The sequence below is a fragment of the Schistocerca piceifrons genome, chromosome 6 (genome assembly GCF_021461385.2).
Source record: "Schistocerca piceifrons isolate TAMUIC-IGC-003096 chromosome 6, iqSchPice1.1, whole genome shotgun sequence".
Lineage (NCBI taxonomy): Eukaryota > Metazoa > Arthropoda > Insecta > Orthoptera > Acrididae > Schistocerca > Schistocerca piceifrons.
This window is the reverse complement of record NC_060143.1, coordinates 147077368-147095931: the sequence shown is the minus strand read 5'-3', so window position 1 is coordinate 147095931 and position 18564 is coordinate 147077368. Positions and strand designations below refer to the sequence as shown.

Sequence of the window (18564 nt, the reverse complement as noted above, 5' to 3'; positions counted from 1 at the left end):
AAGGCGAAACTGGCATGCTTCTTGATGTTGTCGGCCGTTTTCGTATCAATAAAATGCACAAATCTAGCAAACTTAGGTATTACTCTTCCATCGCGGCATCTCAGCAAAAAGGCAAGGGCACTCAGCACCTTGCCCTTCTTCTTACGAAGTTAATCAAACTTCTTCACAACTTCCACCATCTCCTCTCCGTAGAGGCTTCTGATGTGACTACGAAGGCTTTCCCAGCGTAATAATTGATAATATTCTTCTCGGGTATGCAGCCGGATCATAACGTCTTCATGACACAATATTTCCGTGGTCCAACTGGCCGCCATCTTCAGGTGAGAGCGCTGGTGCACAATCTCGCCGGAACTGACTTCCCAGCGCAAGCGGCAGCCCCTATATAGGCCGCAGAAGACCCACAACGCGTGCGTGAGAAGGTGCTGTTTAGCGCAGTAAACATGCCGCGCCGCCAGTGGTGGAAAGAGGCGAAATCGAGATATCGCTGTCAAAAATAAAAGAAATTTTAAAAGTTTTTATTCCGACGATTGAAACACAGACCGTTGTTTTTTAATGTCAGATAACACCAGGTCCCAAGTCTTACTTAAAAGATAACCCTTGTCTCTATTAATAAGATTGTCAGATAAACGAATCTCTATGGATTATTTTAAAACACAGTCCCAATAGCGAGATGCAGGGGCAACCATTTGTGTCGCATCATATAGCATTAGTGTTGTAGCACCCTGGGGCACTCTGGGATGCTCTCTGGGTTATTCTGGCTACTACCTCATGTTCTCTGCGTTCTCTGTGATGTTATCTCTTACGATCTCTATCTTGTGAAGGGTGCGGGAGTTCTGACTCCTGGGGAGGTGGGTGGGTTTTCTTTCATGGCTGTCTTAAGTTTATTTAAATTTTTTTATTTACTATATATAAAAACAAAGATGAGGTGACTTACCGAACGAAGGCGCTGGCAGGTCGATAGACACACAAACAAACACAAACATACACACAAAATTCAAGCTTTCGCAACAAACTGTTGCCTTATCAGGAAAGAGGGAAGGAGAAGGAAAGACGAAAGGAAGTGGGTTTTAAGGGAGAGGGTAAGGAGTCATTCCAATCCCGGGAGCGGTAAGACTTACCTTAGGGGGAAAAAAGGACAGGTATACACTCGCACACACACACATCCATCCACACATACAGACACAAGCAGACATATTTTTATTTACTATTGTTTTTAATTTTTTTTTTATTAAGATTCTTTCGTTTTATCTCTTGAGTTTTTTTTTAATTAGTACAGCAAACATTTTTATTTAAATGAAGACGCTTTCACTGCTGAAGAAGAGTTCTTTACCTGACGGCGTTCTCAAAAAACTTCGTCCTGGTGCTGCCGTGCCACCGAGACTATACGGCCTACCCAAGATTCGTAAGAAAGGGGTCCCGCTTCGTCCGATTGTGAGTAACTTGGGTGCTCCTACCTACAATCTAGCCAAGTATTTAGCACCTGTTCTTGGCCCTCACGTCGGTAAATGCGAACATCACATTCCCAATTCTATGGTGTTTATTCAGAGATTGAAGTCTTTGTCTCTTAGTTCCTGCGATTTGCTTGTGAGCTTTGATGTCGTGTCGCTTTTTACCCGGGTTTTTCTGGAAGAATCCTTGCAATTAATTGGTGAGAAACTAGATGAGGAAACAACCAGGCTTTGTCGCCACGTGCTGACGTCGACATACTTTTTATTCAATGACAAATATTTTGAACAGACTGACGGAGTGGCTATGGGGAGCCCATTGTCCCCAATAGTCGTCAACCTTTTTATGGGAGATTTGGAGGACATGGCGCTGAAGATGGCGTCCTTAAAACCAACCTGTTTCTGGAGGTATGTTGACGACACGTTTATGGTGTGGCCTCATGTGAGAGAAGCTCTTGACCGCCTCCTAGATCATTTTAATTCCCTGCATCCTAGCATCAAGTTTACCATGGAGGTGGAAAGTGATGGAAAGCTTCCGTTTCTGGATGTTCTGGTGTACAGAAAGGATGATGGGACACTGGGACACAGTGTTTATCGAAAGCCTACGCACACGGACCGTTACCTGCATGCTTCTAGCTGTCATCCATCATTCCAGCGTACGGGGGTCCTGCGGACGCTGGCGAGAAGAGCTTATGCCATTTCAGATGGAGAAAACTTGACACAAGAATTGGACCACCTTAAGGTTGTGTTCAAGCAGAATGGCTATACAGATAAACAGATCCGTCGTGCTTTCCAGTTTGGACCATCGCCTGAACAGCCAGAAGATACCTGCAAATCGGTGGCTTTTCTGCTTTTTGCTGGGAGCATTTCCTCGAAGATAGGAAGAATTCTAAAAAGATATCATATCAAAAGTATTTTTCGTCCGCCAGCCAAGATTAGAGCGCTTCTTGGCTCTGTTAAGGATGACTTGGGTTTGAAGAAGCCCGGTGTGTACAAGATCCCCTGCCACTGTGGGAAGGCTTATATTGGTCAGACAATCCGGACCATTGAGGACCGATGTGTTGAGCATCAGCGGCACACATGGCTGCTTCAACCTGAGAAATCCGCAGTGGCGGAGCACTGTCTCACCGAGGGACACAGAATGCTATATGATGCGACACAAATGGTTGCCCCTGCATCTCGCTATTGGGACTGTGTTTTAAAAGAATCCACAGAGATTCGTTTATCTGACAATCTTATTAATAGAGACAAGGGTTATCTTTTAACTAAGACTTGGGACCCGGTGTTATCTGACATTAAAAAACAACGGTCTGTGTTTCAATCGTCGGAATAAAAATTTTTTAAATTTCTTTTATTTTTGACAGCGATATCTCGATTTCGCCTCTTTCCACCACTGGCGGCGCGGCATGTTTACTGCACTAGAGGGCAGCTACGGCACCTTCTCGCGCACGCGTTGTGGGTCTTCTGCAGCCTACATAGGGGCTGCCGCTTGCGCTGGGAAGTCAGTTCCGGCGAGATTGTGCACCAGCGCTCTCACCTGAAGATGGCGGCCAGTTGGACCGTGGAAATATTGTGTCATGAAGACGTTATGATCCAGCTGCATACCCGAGAAGAATATTATCGATATGTAGTCTGCTTAACCATTCACCACATGTCCTTAAATTGTGCAAGCAAACAGCAAAAATTAATTGCAATATCCAACAGTCCTGAAATGTCAGCAAAGTGATATATACATTATTTCTCTATCAAAATCACTACATAGAATCAAATACATTTTCAATATGCATCCTGTAATAATATCTGATAAACTATGAAATTATACGTAGGCAATGTGACTGGGTGGTACTTACTTTCAAGAGGCAAAAAATAAACATAAATCTATTCCCTGCTCTCAGAATCGTTAGTGTATCACCAGGAAGGAAAGAGGGATATACTTCACAATATCTTTGTATCCCTTCACCCTCACATCAGTGGTGGAGGCCTCTCATTCTGATCTGCCCCTCTAATCTTCCAAAACATATCCCTCTTTCCAGTCTGATAAAGGGTTTAACAGTTCAAAAGGGCAGTAATCGATTTTTTCCCCCTACCTTTAATGTGTCTATTAACAGCACTGTAATTTCACCTCCTGAAGATAAGGTCTGGTCAGCCAGACTGTTTCCTTATAATTTTATCATTTTCTTGAGTGAATTCTCCTTTTGATGTCAATAAAACTTGATGTATCTCAAAAACACTCATTTAATCAAGAACTACACTAAATTAGTTAGTCAAAAATGCCGTGTCACATACAGCACGATCTAAAGCTTTATCCCATTTTGTCCATCAAGTGCTTAAATTATACTACATTTAGAAGCAAGTGTATTTTTGTAATACAGCATTTCTCACATTTTGTGAAGGTCCACCTGACAATATATTAACTACAGTACCATGTAACGTAATGATACATTACAAAGAAAACTATGTATACTAGTAACGACACACATGGAAGACCAGAGAAATTATTAATACAGTGATGGCATGTTTAAGACTTACATAATTAAGTATCAAATCCTGTTGAAACACAGAGATGTCACATAAAGGACACACTCTGACAGTAATGTGAGTGTGTATGGAACTAAGAGAGAGAAGACAAACTTGAACAGGGATGACTGGGTACTGCACCATATAATGTGCCCATTCTACATAATGACTGCCATCTTGTGCACATGGTCAAAATTGACCAACCAGCTTCATCTAGAGGGTTAGCTTGATGATGGAGCATTGAAACTGGTGTGAACCTCTCTATGTGTTAATTCTGGGACAGTCAGCTGGAGGTTGGACTGGTGGTATACTTTTAATTGCACCTTCCACAAACCACAAAAATCTCAGACTGCAACACCCATACAAGTCTCTCACCATGATGTTTCAGGTATGCTATACAGCATAATGCTTTTGGACAAGTACACATCACCCCACCCCAAAGTGATGGTAGCAACCTGTTAGGCATTACCCCACTCTCATATAGTAACTGGCAGCAGTCACAGTTGAGCAGCACAATTTATAAATGCAAAATTTGATGGTCTGCAAGTGCCAAAGCAATTCCACATGCTGTATTTTTTCAGTACAACGCCTAGCCACAGATGGTAAAGACAAGTAAACTGCTGTGGCTTGTATACATACTTGAAATGCTATCAATAAAACATGTATGTGATACAGATGTTTGCCAATTTGTTCATTACTGTTCTCCAGTAACCATTGTTGATTCAATTACATAGGCTATGTAACACTGTAAAAGACTGTGAAATAACTTTTATAAATAACACTTTATAAAATTGTTGGCAATGTATTGTGGTACGTTTATCGTATCTCTTTTAAAAGTTAGAAAGCAAGCACAACATTTACAAAATATTTGTCAAATATTTTTTTCTAGTGCAAGACAGGCCGTGCAGACTGGGCAGAGGGTAATTTTCCAGAAACACTTCAAGGTACCATGATTCCACGACATGATGCTTAGAGGCCCTGATTGTAGCCATCAAGGATTAACACCGCACTGAATTCTGCAAATTGGAGACACTGTGTTGCTAATAATTTGTGCATTGTCATGTATGTTATCTGTCATATGGAGTTCATCTCATAAATTTTAGTGTATCACCTTCTAATGTGATTTAAAACTATAACTTTTAAAGTTTTATTAAGATATTTAGCAATCTTACCAGCGATCAAGTTTATATTTCTCCGCATTTTCTGGTGCAGGAGGAAACATCTGCTGATGGATTACTGTACGCCATTTGTCTGGGACATCAGCAATGCTCTGATACCCCACTAGATCTCTCGATGCAGGAATCCAGTGAGATACACCTTTGCTATATACCAAGCCAGGTAAGAGGTTTGTGACATCAACTAGCTCAACAGCACCTAAAAATTTCCACTAGTCTTTAATACAGTGATTTTGGAAAACTTCCTAACAATTTTGATACTTGGTTTCCAACTAATCAATATATCTCCAGCATTTTCATCTTTCTCAAACTTATTTTTAGATACACACACAATTAATTAAAATTACACAATGTTTTCAGCAAAATGGTCACAAATGCAAAGACACTACTAAAAGAAGTAAAGCACATAAGAATCTTACTATCAATTATGCAGCAGTTATTTGAGCCATCTTGGTTGCCGCACAGTGAAACCTGCAACTTACATCCTCAATTATTTGTTGTGTGTGCTTCAATCTCTTCCTACAGGTATCTCTAGTATCTGGGAAGTTACCGGATGTTTGACCACATGTCCTATCATCTTGTCCCTTCTTTTCAGTATTTTCCATATTCTTTCTTCATTGACTCAGTTGAGAACCACATCACCACTTATCAGTCCAACCTAATCTATAACATCCTTCTGTAGCATCAAATCCCAAATGCTTTGGTTCCCATCTTTTCCAGTTTTCACACTGTCCACAATTCACTACCAAAGAAGGCTGTGCTGCATACACAAATTTCTCAAATTAACATTTTTTTTGGCTGGGAATACGCCTCTGCTTGTGATAATCTTCTTTTTAAGCCCCCTTGCTACAGTCACATGTTATTCTGTTTCCAAAGAGGCAGAAGTCCTTAACTTTGTCTACTTTGTTTTTACTGATTTTGATGTTAAGCTTATTAATCTTATTTCTGTTCCTCCTCATTACTTTCATTGTTCTTCAGTTTTAATCTCAATCCATATTGTGTGTTCATTATACTGTTCATTACATTCCAAATTCCTCACTTCATCTCCAAGTAACTACTGCAAGCTACATCCTTCTGAATCTGCTTGGTGTATTCATCTCTTGGCCTCCCTCTACAGTTTTTATCCTCCACGCTGCCCTCCAACACTAAATTGGTGATACCGTAATGCCTCAGAACATGTCCTACCAACCGACCCCTTCTTCTAGTCAATTTGTGTCACAAATTCGTCTTCTCCCCAATTCTGTTCAGTACCTCCTCATTAGTTATGAGATCTACTCATCTAATCTTCAGTATTCTTCTGTAGCACCACATTTCAAAAGCTTCTATTTTCTTGTCAAATATTTATCATCCATGTTTCACTTCCATATAAAGTTACACTCCATACAAATACTTTCAGAGAACACTTCCCAACACTTAATTCGATACTCGATGTTAACAAATTTCTCTTCTTCAGAAATGTTTTCCTTGACATTTCCAGCCTACATTTTATATCCTCTCTACTTCGACCATCATCAGTTATTTTGCTCCCCAAATAGCAAAACCTATCTACTACTTTAAGTGTTTCATTTCCTAAATTACTTACCTCAGCATCACCTGATTTATAAAGGGCGTTCAAAAAGAAACGGGCTGGAGGTGTAATTACAGATATCAGTACCTGTATGTTAGAAGTACTAACCCTGGCTGTTGAGATACTTGTTCCACTGTGACACAAAGTGGTGAATGGCAGTCTCATAAAATTCCCAGGGCTGCGATGTTAACCAGTTCCACACGAACTACTGGATATCTTAGTATGAGGCGCATCATTCCACAGACCAACTTGTTGAATGTTAGTAGGGTTGTCACTTGCCCCAATAATTTCAGAAATTCTGAAGGAAGATTTTCAATTCCTTCCACCTTACTTAATCACAAGTCTCTCGATGCTTTGTCAAACTCTGACAATAATACTGGATTGTCTGTCTTACATACTGATGGTCATTTCTTCTTTTATCACATCATCACACAAGTCCTCCCCCTCACAGAGGCCTTCAATGTACTCTGTTCACATATCCATTTTCTCCTCTGCATTTAACAGTGGAATCAACATGTCAACCATAAATGAATAACGCAAGTGTGGGGGGGGGTTGCAAAAACACTTACCTTCCATGAACCCTCACAAAAAAAGAGGGCAAAGTGAAGTCTGAGTAACCAGGAGGTTGATGGAAGTGCAAAATATCGAGACTTATTTCACACAAATTTGCACTCAGTAATCATAATGTTCAAAATTTTACTGTGAAATCACTAGTGCAACTCAGCACACTATCTTGTTGAAGACCTTCACATCTCCCCACAACTGAGGAAAAAGCCAATCCCTTAAATTCAGAAATTCAAGTTTTCAGCAAATCTCTGCAAAACAAATTTCTATTTGATGCTATCCCACAAAACAGTGTACAATTAACAATGGGTCAATCCCCTTGTCCCATACTAGTATGAAGCTGGTGTGTTTCCTGAATTCTAACACTGTCTCTTAATTTTTTCTGACAAATGGAATTCTTCCTTGTCATTAAAATCAAATTCAATGGAAAGTAGAGCAGAAAAAAAACTGCATATATTTCCCTTATCCTCTTCATTAATTGCTTGTCCAAGTTGAATCTTGTATGGTTTCAATGTTGGGCAGACCCGTTAACACTTATCAAACTGGAAAATACCACTCTTAATTTTGACATTGGCTATATAACTTACTTACAAACTCAATATTTTCCTTGCTTGTGTGTCAAGGAAGTGAAAATGTTCTGTGGCACATATGGTACTCTCATAAACTGAGCATATTCATTTTGTGAAACAGCTGGTTTGCCACTATAAAATGTCACTGTATCACTCTGGCCCTGCAAACTAGTTACAGCTCCTACAAACCTAATAAAACATGACCACTTCCTCCTTTGAATTGTACGCAGTTCACTGAAGTATGATCAGAATGATGTGCAAACGCCTCGTGTGTGTGAAGGATACTTTGCAGCACATTTAATGTTCAAAACATGTGACAGACAAATGAGGCAGAATTATTAAACTTGCTCATGAGTTGCAAGGTACACTGTCCGTGCTGTGACAAATTGCCTCACCTTCAGACACACTCACCACTTCAGAGGTTTCAAAGTTGCATTATTTTGAAATATGGGGTCTATTTTAGACAATCTGTACAACAGAAAACAGGTATATGAAGGAAATCACTGACACTATCGCATGGAGGGAAAAGGGGACAGCTTTTAACATAAAATAAAGATCAGAGGCAGAGTACTAGCGCAGCTGTACAAAAATACCTATGACTTGAAACATGTTCCTCGTGAATATGAAGCCAACACATTAACCATAATGGTCCACAAGCTTCTTCATCTCCCAGTACCTACTGCAGCCTACATCCTCCTGAATCTGCTTAGTGTATTCATCTCTTGGCCTCCCTCTACGATTTTTACCCTCCACACTGCCCTCCAATACTAAATTGGTGATGCCTTGATGCCTCAGAACATGTCCTACCAACCGATCCCTTCTTCTAGACAAGTTGTGCCACAAACTCCTCTCCTCCCCAATTCTATTCAATACCTCCTCATTAGTTATGTGATCTACCCATCTAATCTTCAGCATTCTTCTGTAGCACCACATTTCGAAAGCTTCTATTCTCTTCTTGTCTAAACTATCTATCGTCCTCGTTTCACTTCCCTACATGGCTACACTCCATACAAATACTTTCAGAAACGACTTCCTGACACTTAAATCTATACTCGATGTTAACAAATTTCTTTTCTTCAGAAACGCTTTCCTTGCCATTGCCAGTCTACATTTTATATTCTCTCAACTTCGACCATCATCAGTTATTTTGCTCCCCAAATAGCAAAACTCCTTTACTACTTTAAGTGTCTCATTTCCTAATCTAATACCCTCAACATCACCCGACTTAATTAGACTACATTCCATTATCCTCGTTTTGCTTTTGTTGATGTTCATCTTATATCCTCCCTTCAAGACTCTTTTCATTCCGTTCAACTGCTCTTCCAAGTCCTTTGCTGTCTCTGACAGAATTACAATGTCATCGGCGAACCTCAAAGTTTTTATTTCTTCTCCATGGACTTTAATACCTACTCCAAATTTTTCTTTTGTTTCCTTTACTACTTGCTCAATATACAGATTGAATAACATCGGGGATAGGCTACAACCCTGTCTCACTCCCTTCCCAACCGTTGCTTCCCTTTCATGCCCATCGACTCTTATAACTGCCATCTGGTTTCTGTACAAATTGTAAATAGCCTTTTGCTCCCTGTATTTTACCACTGCCACCTTTAGAATTTGAAAGAGCGTATTCCAGTCGACATTGTCAAAAGCTTTCTCTAAGTCTACAAATGCTAGAAATGTAGGTTTGCCTTTCCTTAATCTTTCTTCTAAGTCGTAGGGTCGGTATTGCCTCTCATGTTCCAACATTTCATCAATTAAATTCAGCATCTCTTCTGTTACCCAAGGATTTCTACTAGCCCTTGTCTTTTTACCTACTTGATCCTCTGCTGCCTTCACTATTTCATTCCTCAAAGCTACCCATTCTTCTTCTACTGTACTTCATTCCCCCATCCCTGTCAATTGTTCCCTTATGCTCTCCCTGAAACTCTGTACAACCTCTGGTTCTTTCAGTTTATCCAGGTCCCATCTCAAACTCCCACCTTTTTGCAGTTTCTTCAGTTTTAATCTACAGTTCATAACCAATAGATTGTGGTCAGAGTCCACATCTGCCCCTGGAAATGTCTTACAATTTAAAATCTGGTTCCTAAATCTCTGTCTTACCATTATATAATCTATCTGAAACCTTTTAGTATCTCCAGGGTTTTTCCATGTATACAACCTTCTTTCATGATTCTTGAACAAAGTGTTAGCTATGATTAATTTATGCTCTATGCAAAATTCTACCAGGCGGCTTCCTCTTTCATTTCTTAACCCCAATCCATATTCACCTACTACATTTCCTTCTCTTCCTTTTCCTACTCTCGAATTCCAGTCACCCATGACTATTAAATTTTTGTCTCCCTTCACTACCTGAATAATTTCTTTTACCTCATCATACATTTCATCAATTTCTTCGTCATCTGCAGAGCTAGTTGGCATGTAAACTTGTACTACTGTAGTAGGCGTGGGCTTTGTGTCTATCTTGGCCACAATAATGCGTTCACTATGCTGTTTGTAGTAGTTTACCCACACTAGTATTTTTTTATTCATTATTAAACCTACTCCTGCATTACCCCTATTTGATTTTGTATTTATAACCCTATATTCACCAGACCAAAAGTCTTGTTCCTCCTGCCACCGAACTTCACTAATTCCCACTATATCTAACTTCAACCTATCCATTTCCCTTTTTAAATTTTCTAACCTACCTGCCCGATTAAGGAATCTGACATTCCACGCTGCGATCCGTAGGACGCCAGTTTTCTTTCTCCTGATAACGACATCCTCTTGAGTAGTCCCCGCCCGGAGATCCGAATGGGGGACTATTTTACCTCCGGAATATTTTACCCAAGAGGACGCCATCATCATTTAATCATACAGTAAAGCTGCATGCCCTCGGGAAAAATTACGGCTGTAGTTTCCCCTTGCTTTCAGCCGTTCGCAGTACCAGCACAGCAAGGCTGTTTTGGTTAGTGTTACAGGGCCAGATCAGTCAATCATCTAGACTGTTGCCCCTGCAACTACTGAAAAGGCTGCTGCCCCTCTTCAGGAACCACACGCTTGTCTGGCCTCTCAACAGATACCCCTCCGTTGTAGTTGCACCTACGGTACGGCCATCTGTATCGCTGAGGCACGCAAGCCTCCCCCTCCCCACCAACGGCAAGGTCCATGGGGGGGGGGCACATAACATAGGTGTCTGCAATGGGAAGCACTATCACAGTGCATAAAACTGAAATTGAAACTAAGCTCATCTGTGCTTTAATTATAATACAATGCAGAATAAATTACACATCCTCTGTAGCATCAGTTCCGTTAATTCTCTTTCCTTATTTTTTCAACAATATTTTCAAATATTACCAGCTCTGTGTTCTGCCCTAGTGCTGACTAACTGCCATGCCTTCCTTTTTGTTATGGTGTTGTGTTAATGTGGTCTGGAGGAAATGCTGTTCAGTACATTGGTTTCCTGGCTGTTGTCAGTTTCTCAGACCTTGGTGCTGCTATTTTTCATTCACACAGATCTTTTATTGACATCACAAAGCTGAGTGCATCCCATTCCAGACCTTTCACCAGAGAAAAATCCCCAACAGTAGCTGAAATTGAACACAGGTCCTCCACATGGCAAGCCAACACACTGATTACTCAGCTACAGAGGTGCACAGTATCCAATCATCATCTTTCTTTTATTTTTTTATATTGGAGTAATTGTTTTCAACTATCCTAATGCCTTGAATCCTGATAAAAATTCTATATCTGTTACAGCAAAGAAATTTTTTCCCCTCAATTACTATTTAATTCTTGATTTCATCAAAACAAAGTAGCAACTTTAATATTAGTATGTGCATCCTGCAAATCCCATTAAATAATAAAAATGAAAATTATTCTCAATACAAAGAGGAAGCAATTTATGGTGCACAGTAGTAAATGGGAGACACACGATGCAAGAAGGAAAAAATAGATGTAACCACAATAAAAAGAAAAATGTAACCATATCCTGCAGCAGGCGGTATACAGTAGAGGCTGAAGACAGGAAGATTAGTTATTATTGTATTGTTGATGACTAGGTCAGCAGATACAGAGCACCAACACCTACAGGAGTAGTACAGTGAAGAAAACTGGCTCTCTTTTTCAAGGTAACAATCTAGACAGTTGTCTTCAGGGTTGCCACAAGTTTCCCCAAGTGAAATTTCCTGACATTTAGCTGATTTCCAGACAAGTCTAAGCATTTTTACCTGACAAATTTTGAGATCTCAAGGGTAAGTTAAAACGAAAGTTGACAATCTGTCTTTGCAGCTATGGAACTTGGACGTAGATGGCGTTTCCTGATGTGAGCAAAAATTGTAAGTACTAACATCAACTTCTTTTGTAATGAGCAGTTTTTAGACAGAGAAAGCATGCCAAATGATACAGGTGTTTCGTTAAGACCACTGATGTTATTTTATTCCAATAAAACGAAACACGTTAGGTGACAAAAATGTGCATTTCCTTGTAGTCGCAAGACATATTTAAAATACCTTCACTGATTTCAGAAATAAAAGCAAAAATAAATAAAATGGGGAAGAATTGTGTAAACCAATACTGTAGATGAATGCCAATAAAATTTGGTTCTACTATATTCATTATTGTCAGTTATTACCCATTGTGTTATATCTATTATTTTACATGTATTTTACGATTTTTCTTTCGAGAAATACAGGGTGAGTCAGGAGGAAAGGTACATGCTTTGAGAGGTAATAGTATTAGTGATTCTGAACAAAAAACTTCATGTGGACATATGCCCTGTTCCGAATGGTTTCCGAGATAGCACACATTTAATATCACTTTTGTTCGTTTTTCTTCATTAACTCTAAAATCGCATCCCTCAACAAAAACATGTTGCAGTGAAAAATTAAACTATATTAAATTTCCTACAAAACAGGTCCTACTCATTTTTTTTCTCTAGAACAAATGGTTTGTGCTAAGAGAGTGTGAGAATGTTGAAACTCATTTATTTTCTGTACTATCAAACACTGTCACTGTCTACAATGTACTACAGTAGTGCAGAGCAAGTTGAGACGAACAGTTTGATGTGGGACATTTGTGGTCTATCAAGTCGGGAAACTACCTCAAATTGGCCTATAAAAACTACATAAGCTACAGCACATGCACGTCGAGAGAGTTCTTCAACATTCTCGTGCTCTCTTCGCACAAACCATTGGTTTAGGGAAAAACAATGAATAGGACCTTTTTTGTACGAAATTTAATATAGTTTAATTTTGTACTGCAACACGTTTTTGTTGGACGATGTGGTTTTCGAGTTATTCAAGAAAAACGTAAAAGCTATATTAAATGTGTTCTATCTCGGAAACCATTCGGAATAGGGCATATGTCCAAATGGAAGTTTTTTTGTTCAGAATCACTAATACTATAATCCCTCAAAGCATACACCTTTCCTCCTAATTCACCCTGTATATGAATATATAGCGTACAAACCGCAAGCAACTGACAATTTTCTTCTTATTACCATTCACACTTCCAAACACATAAACTACTTTTTGAGTGCCAATATATACTAGAACAAATACAATGTCTATAAAACACCACACTGTATAATGTACTTGCAGTGAGACAATAGCAATTCCTGAAATCCATCACCTATGGCCTCTGGCCTGCTGACGAGCACAGCAGTCCTGGGTCCATGGATAAACAATGAAATCTGCTGCATTACACCACACACAAACTGACCTGACCTGCGGGCAGATTGGTGAGACTAGATTCGATAGGCAGGGCCTGCACATTAGTGGGAACCAAATGGCTTTAGATCGGCAGGCCCAATCCATTACAGTTACCCGCAGAAATGGCCCGCAGTTTTGGCCCGTCGCAAAAACCCATTTGTGTGGCCAGCTACTCACGAGCCAGAGACAACATGTAGATGAAATGAGACCACAGGGACCAATCCATGCAACAAATAACTTGTTCAAATACTCTGAGAATCAATAATAATGTGGACAGGAAGCAACTTACCATAAAGATAATTGCTGAGCTGCAGACAGGCACGTAGAAAAGAATCACACTCTCACAATTAAATTTTCAGCCATAGTTTTTGTCAAAAAACGAGAGCGCACACACACACACACACACACACACACACACACACACACACACACACACACAACTCGTACACACAACCACCGTCTCCGGCTGCTGTGTCTACAGTCTCAGAATCAGGTCCAAACAAATCACTCCTCATGCGTCCCTGCCTCTCATCAGCAGCTGCTAGGCTAGCAGCAAGAAGTAGTGGCAGCACTGACTGCAGGCTGAGGGGAGTGGTAGGAAGAGAAGTAGGGAAGCGGTGCACACAACTCAGCTGCACCCAACCAGCAACGATGCATGACATCTCAGTAAACAAGCCATTTCATCTACTGAGACAAAAATGAGATTTTTCCAGTTTTTTTTTTTTTTTTTTTTTCAAATTTCCCTGTTGTGTTTGAAATTCCCTGATTTCCAGAGCCTGTGCCAACCCTCGCCTTAATTCAGGGAAGCAATGGGAAACCTATGAGGAACAGATAAGTTACTAGAATAGATGGAATTAATGAAGAACTAATTAAACATGAAGGATTATCACTAGATTGAAGACTTTTACAGGTAATAAATGAATGTTGGACGAACTGCAAGACTGCAGACCATTGGTATACAGCAGAAGTAATCCCTTTTTTGAAAAAAGGGTAAGGTAATGACTACCATCACCACTGTTTTCCAACTCCAGTTTCTCGGGTGTGGTGCACAAGTGCTCCCCATCTTCTTCGCTGTTCATTCTTATTCTGTGCCCATACCACTGAAGCCTGGTTTCTTTATGACACTGGTAACAGGAACCTCAATACCAGCTACTTTTCTGTTCATCTCATTCCTGATTTTGTCGTTTCTAGTTGTTTGAGTCATAGTTCTAATAAATCTCATTTCTATTGCCCGAATTCTGCTGAGGTCTTTGGGTAGAAGGGTTCACGTTTGTCAACCAACATATGGATTGGTACGAAATAGGTGTGGTACATGGCCACTTTTGCTTTTCATGGATTTCGGATTTGACTGTGCAAATTGGATGCGTTCTGTTTCCTGCTAAGTACTTCCCGCTTAATGGTGATGTCTTTTGCAATCATGCTTCCTAGTTACTTGAAATGGGAAACAGATGTTACTTTAACTCCTTCTAGAAATAGATTTGAGATTGTTCCTTGGCTGTTGATTGTCCTTTTTACTGTCTTTTTTATTTATTTTTAATCCACAATTTTTGAATGTGTTGTTCCAATCATTAAGTTTCTTCTGTGCTTCAGCTTTTGTTTCTCCACATACTATCAAAACAGCAGAAAAAACCAGGGCATTTCATTCATTCACTGTGTATTTTCTTGATATATTTTATGATCTTGTCCTTAACTATTACAAACACGTGTGGTAAGTGTGGTGGTAGGGCGTTTCCTTGTTGGACACCTCTCTTCATTTCAAACAATTCTGATCGTCCACTGCCTATCTGAACACAGCTGTAACACTTTTGATATAGCATATTGGCTTTATCAGTTAGGAACTTTGGCACTTTTAGGTCTTACAAACTTTCCCATATCTTGTTTCAAGGAACACTGTCACTCACTTTTTGAATGTCCATGAATATAATCACAAGATTTCTTCCGTATTCCCAGTGCTTTTCTGTGTCAGTATCCATCAAACCTCAGTCTTTCCTGAATCCATGCTGTTCTGCCTCAAGCAAAGGTTCTACTATCTTTCCAAGTCTCATTTCTACGATCTTTTGTAACTGCTTCAGACTGTGTGAAAGCAGCGTGATGCCTCTGTGATTTCCATATTTTCGTCAACTGCCCTTTTTGAACAGAGGGATGATGACTCCTTTACTCCAATCTTCTGTAATTTTGTTTTCTTTCCAAAACACTGCTAACACACTATATTGCCAATTTAAGCCTAATATTCCAGCTGCCTTTATCACGTCTGAACTGAGATCACCAAAGCCTGTCAACTTTCCATTCCGCATGCTCTTTAATGTAGTTTCTACCTCACGCCAGGTTAATGGACGTACATTGGTTTGGACTTCATTAATTATTCTATAGTCATTGATGACTGTGTTGTCCCCATCTCCATTTAGCAGCACGCTGAAGTACTTTTTCATGTCGTCCCTGATCCCTTCCTCCGTTCATATTAAATTACTGTCATCTGTTTCCAAGGCAAGGATATTTACACACTTATTTCGTTTACACTTTAGTATTTTGTATTGTAATTTCGTAATTCCCTGACAGTCTTCCTCTATCCTTGTAGTCAAGTCTTCCCACCACTTTTCCTTTTCTTCCTGGATCAGTACTTTTACAGTTAGTTTCTTTCTCTGGTATTTCTGAGCTAGATGTTCAATTGCTAAATCATTTCGTCTGTCATGTGTTTTCTGTTTTTCATGGTCTAATTTTCTTTTCAGTATATTCCTATCTTTTACTGCTGTCTTTACCCAGTCATACCACCAAGGTGTTTCCTTCTTTTGGTGTAGCACTTTTTTTCCACAGATGCCCGTGGCTTCTTTAACAAGGGTTCTTTGAATAAAGACCATTCCTCTTCTACTTTCCCTTTCTCAGTTTTGGGTAATTTGGCTGTTATTCGTGCTTCATAGTTACTTTTCTTTTCCATGCCCTTCAACAGCAAAGTCTTACTCTTTGGCATTCTCTTTTGTTTAAATCTTGGCACTTTAACTTCTTTTAGGTCAGCAGTTAATAGCCTGTGGTCACTATCTAGGCTCTCATTGGGTATAACTACTGTCTGTAACATACTGACCAGCATTTCTATCACTGATGATGATGTCTATCATAGTCTTGAGCTTGTCATCCCAGCTGTATCTTGTTATTCTATGACTTTCCCTCTTCAGACACCACATGTTCTGTACGGTTGTTTCACAAAAATCAGTTAGGTTCTCTCCTCCTGGTTTTCTGTTCCCACAACCAAGAGGATCAATGATGTTTTCACATCCTAGATTTTTTTTACCAACTTGAGCAATCAGATCACCCATAACAATGGTGTTCTCTTCTATTATTTGTTCTACAAGTTCATTAAGTTAATGTTCTTTCTGCTCCATGGTACATCCTGTTTGTGGTGCATATACTTGCAAAACAGTATGCTGTGAATTACCAACCCTTAGACTCATCTGGATGATCCTGTCACTCATGTATTTGATGTCTGTCTGTCTATATCTTTATGGAGGATGAGGTTAACTTCATTTTTGGATTCACTATTGTCACCATCCCAGTACGGCACATATCTATTTTTCAGTGATTTCTTCCCACAGCTTTTCCACTTTGTCTCACTCAACCCCAATATTCTGAACTTACACCTCTCTGTAAGATCTACACCTCTCCATAAGATCTACCAGTTCTTCACACTTGGTGAGAGTGAAGATACTGAGTGCACCAATTTCCAGTTGTTCATTTTTGGGAGGGTTTTATGTCTTCTGGTATCTTCAATGAGCATCAGGCATTTTCCTGTCATTAGTTCAAGTGGTACTAGAACTGCAATGCCTTGTGTTTAATTCATTCTTCCAACTAAGGCTTGGTTTAGGTTTGAAACCAGTATATATTTGCTCAGCTGCAGACTTACTAGGCCTAACACAGATGGCATTCCAACCTGTGTTTATTACAATGTGTGTAGTTTTGTAAAGACTTTTTGCTACCTCTATTAGGTAATAAGGACATCCACATTCAGACATAAGAGAGGCATCAGTCTTCTACACACTGGTGACAAATGCATATTCAAAGATAATCAACAACAGCATGAAGAATACCACAAAAGCTATTATTTCTGAAGAACACAATGGATTTAGATCTGTACGTTCATGCACAGACAATGTGTTTGTAATTAAAAACATTTCAGAATTTAAAATAGAAACTCATATGGTCTTTATCAACATTAAGAAGGCTTTTGACTATGGAAGATTAGGTCTGCATGCAGATGTCCTTACAACCTAATAGAGGTAGTGAAAAGTCTTAACAAAACTACATGCACTGTAGTAAACACAGGTACAAATTGATTAGAAGAAATAATTATTAACCAATGTGTTAAGACAATGGTGTGGACTACTGTATTTCACAGACTACAAGATGCACATTTTCCTTTGAAAAATTGTCTCCAAAATTCAGGTGAGGCTTATACTTGAAATCAATTTAGAAATGCCCAGTGTTTAAAGTTCCCACCAGTCTTAAAAATGACCATGTATTTGATGCTGTGGGAAAAACCTATACCTATCTGGCAACATTGGATTCAACTGGCAACAGCAGTGCACTGATGTGACGAACATGAGATGCAGGGATTCACAAGCTTGCTAACAAGCTCCCTCCTGCCCCGCCATCATAAACCCAGAACACTGTCTAGCCTATGGTGCATCATTGCAATCTACAGTGGCAGTGAACTTTAATTGAAAGTGATTTGTGTTATTGGTAACAGTACAATATTTTTGTTGGTTGCTAGTTTTGTAGTGTAAAAAAAAAATTAAAAGGTATTAATATGATGCAGGCTATAAACTGAGAGTAACAGTATCTGCAAAAGAACATGGAAACAGGGCAGCTGAGCTGCATTTTGGGCCTCCTCCAACAGAAAAAAGCATTCGCAATTGGTGGTTTAGTAAAGAAGAGCTGAAAAAAAGAGGAAGAATAAATATGCAAATGGCCAAAACTAGAAGATGACAATTTTAAAGGTCAGTTTGGTTTTATAAACTAAGAATATTTTTTAGTCTGGCTTTGCAATCC

General features: G+C 39.5%; 1 protein-coding gene across 1 annotated transcript in view; it reads right to left on the bottom strand.

The window, feature by feature from the left end:
• LOC124802510 (tRNA (cytosine(34)-C(5))-methyltransferase) overlaps positions 1-18564 on the bottom strand; it is an 81540-nt gene that overhangs the window by 30980 nt on the left and 31996 nt on the right. Inside the window, exon 9 of the mRNA XM_047263343.1 lies at positions 5135-5336. Coding sequence (XP_047119299.1) covers positions 5135-5336 — 202 coding nt within the window. The remainder of the gene's footprint in view (positions 1-5134; positions 5337-18564) is intronic.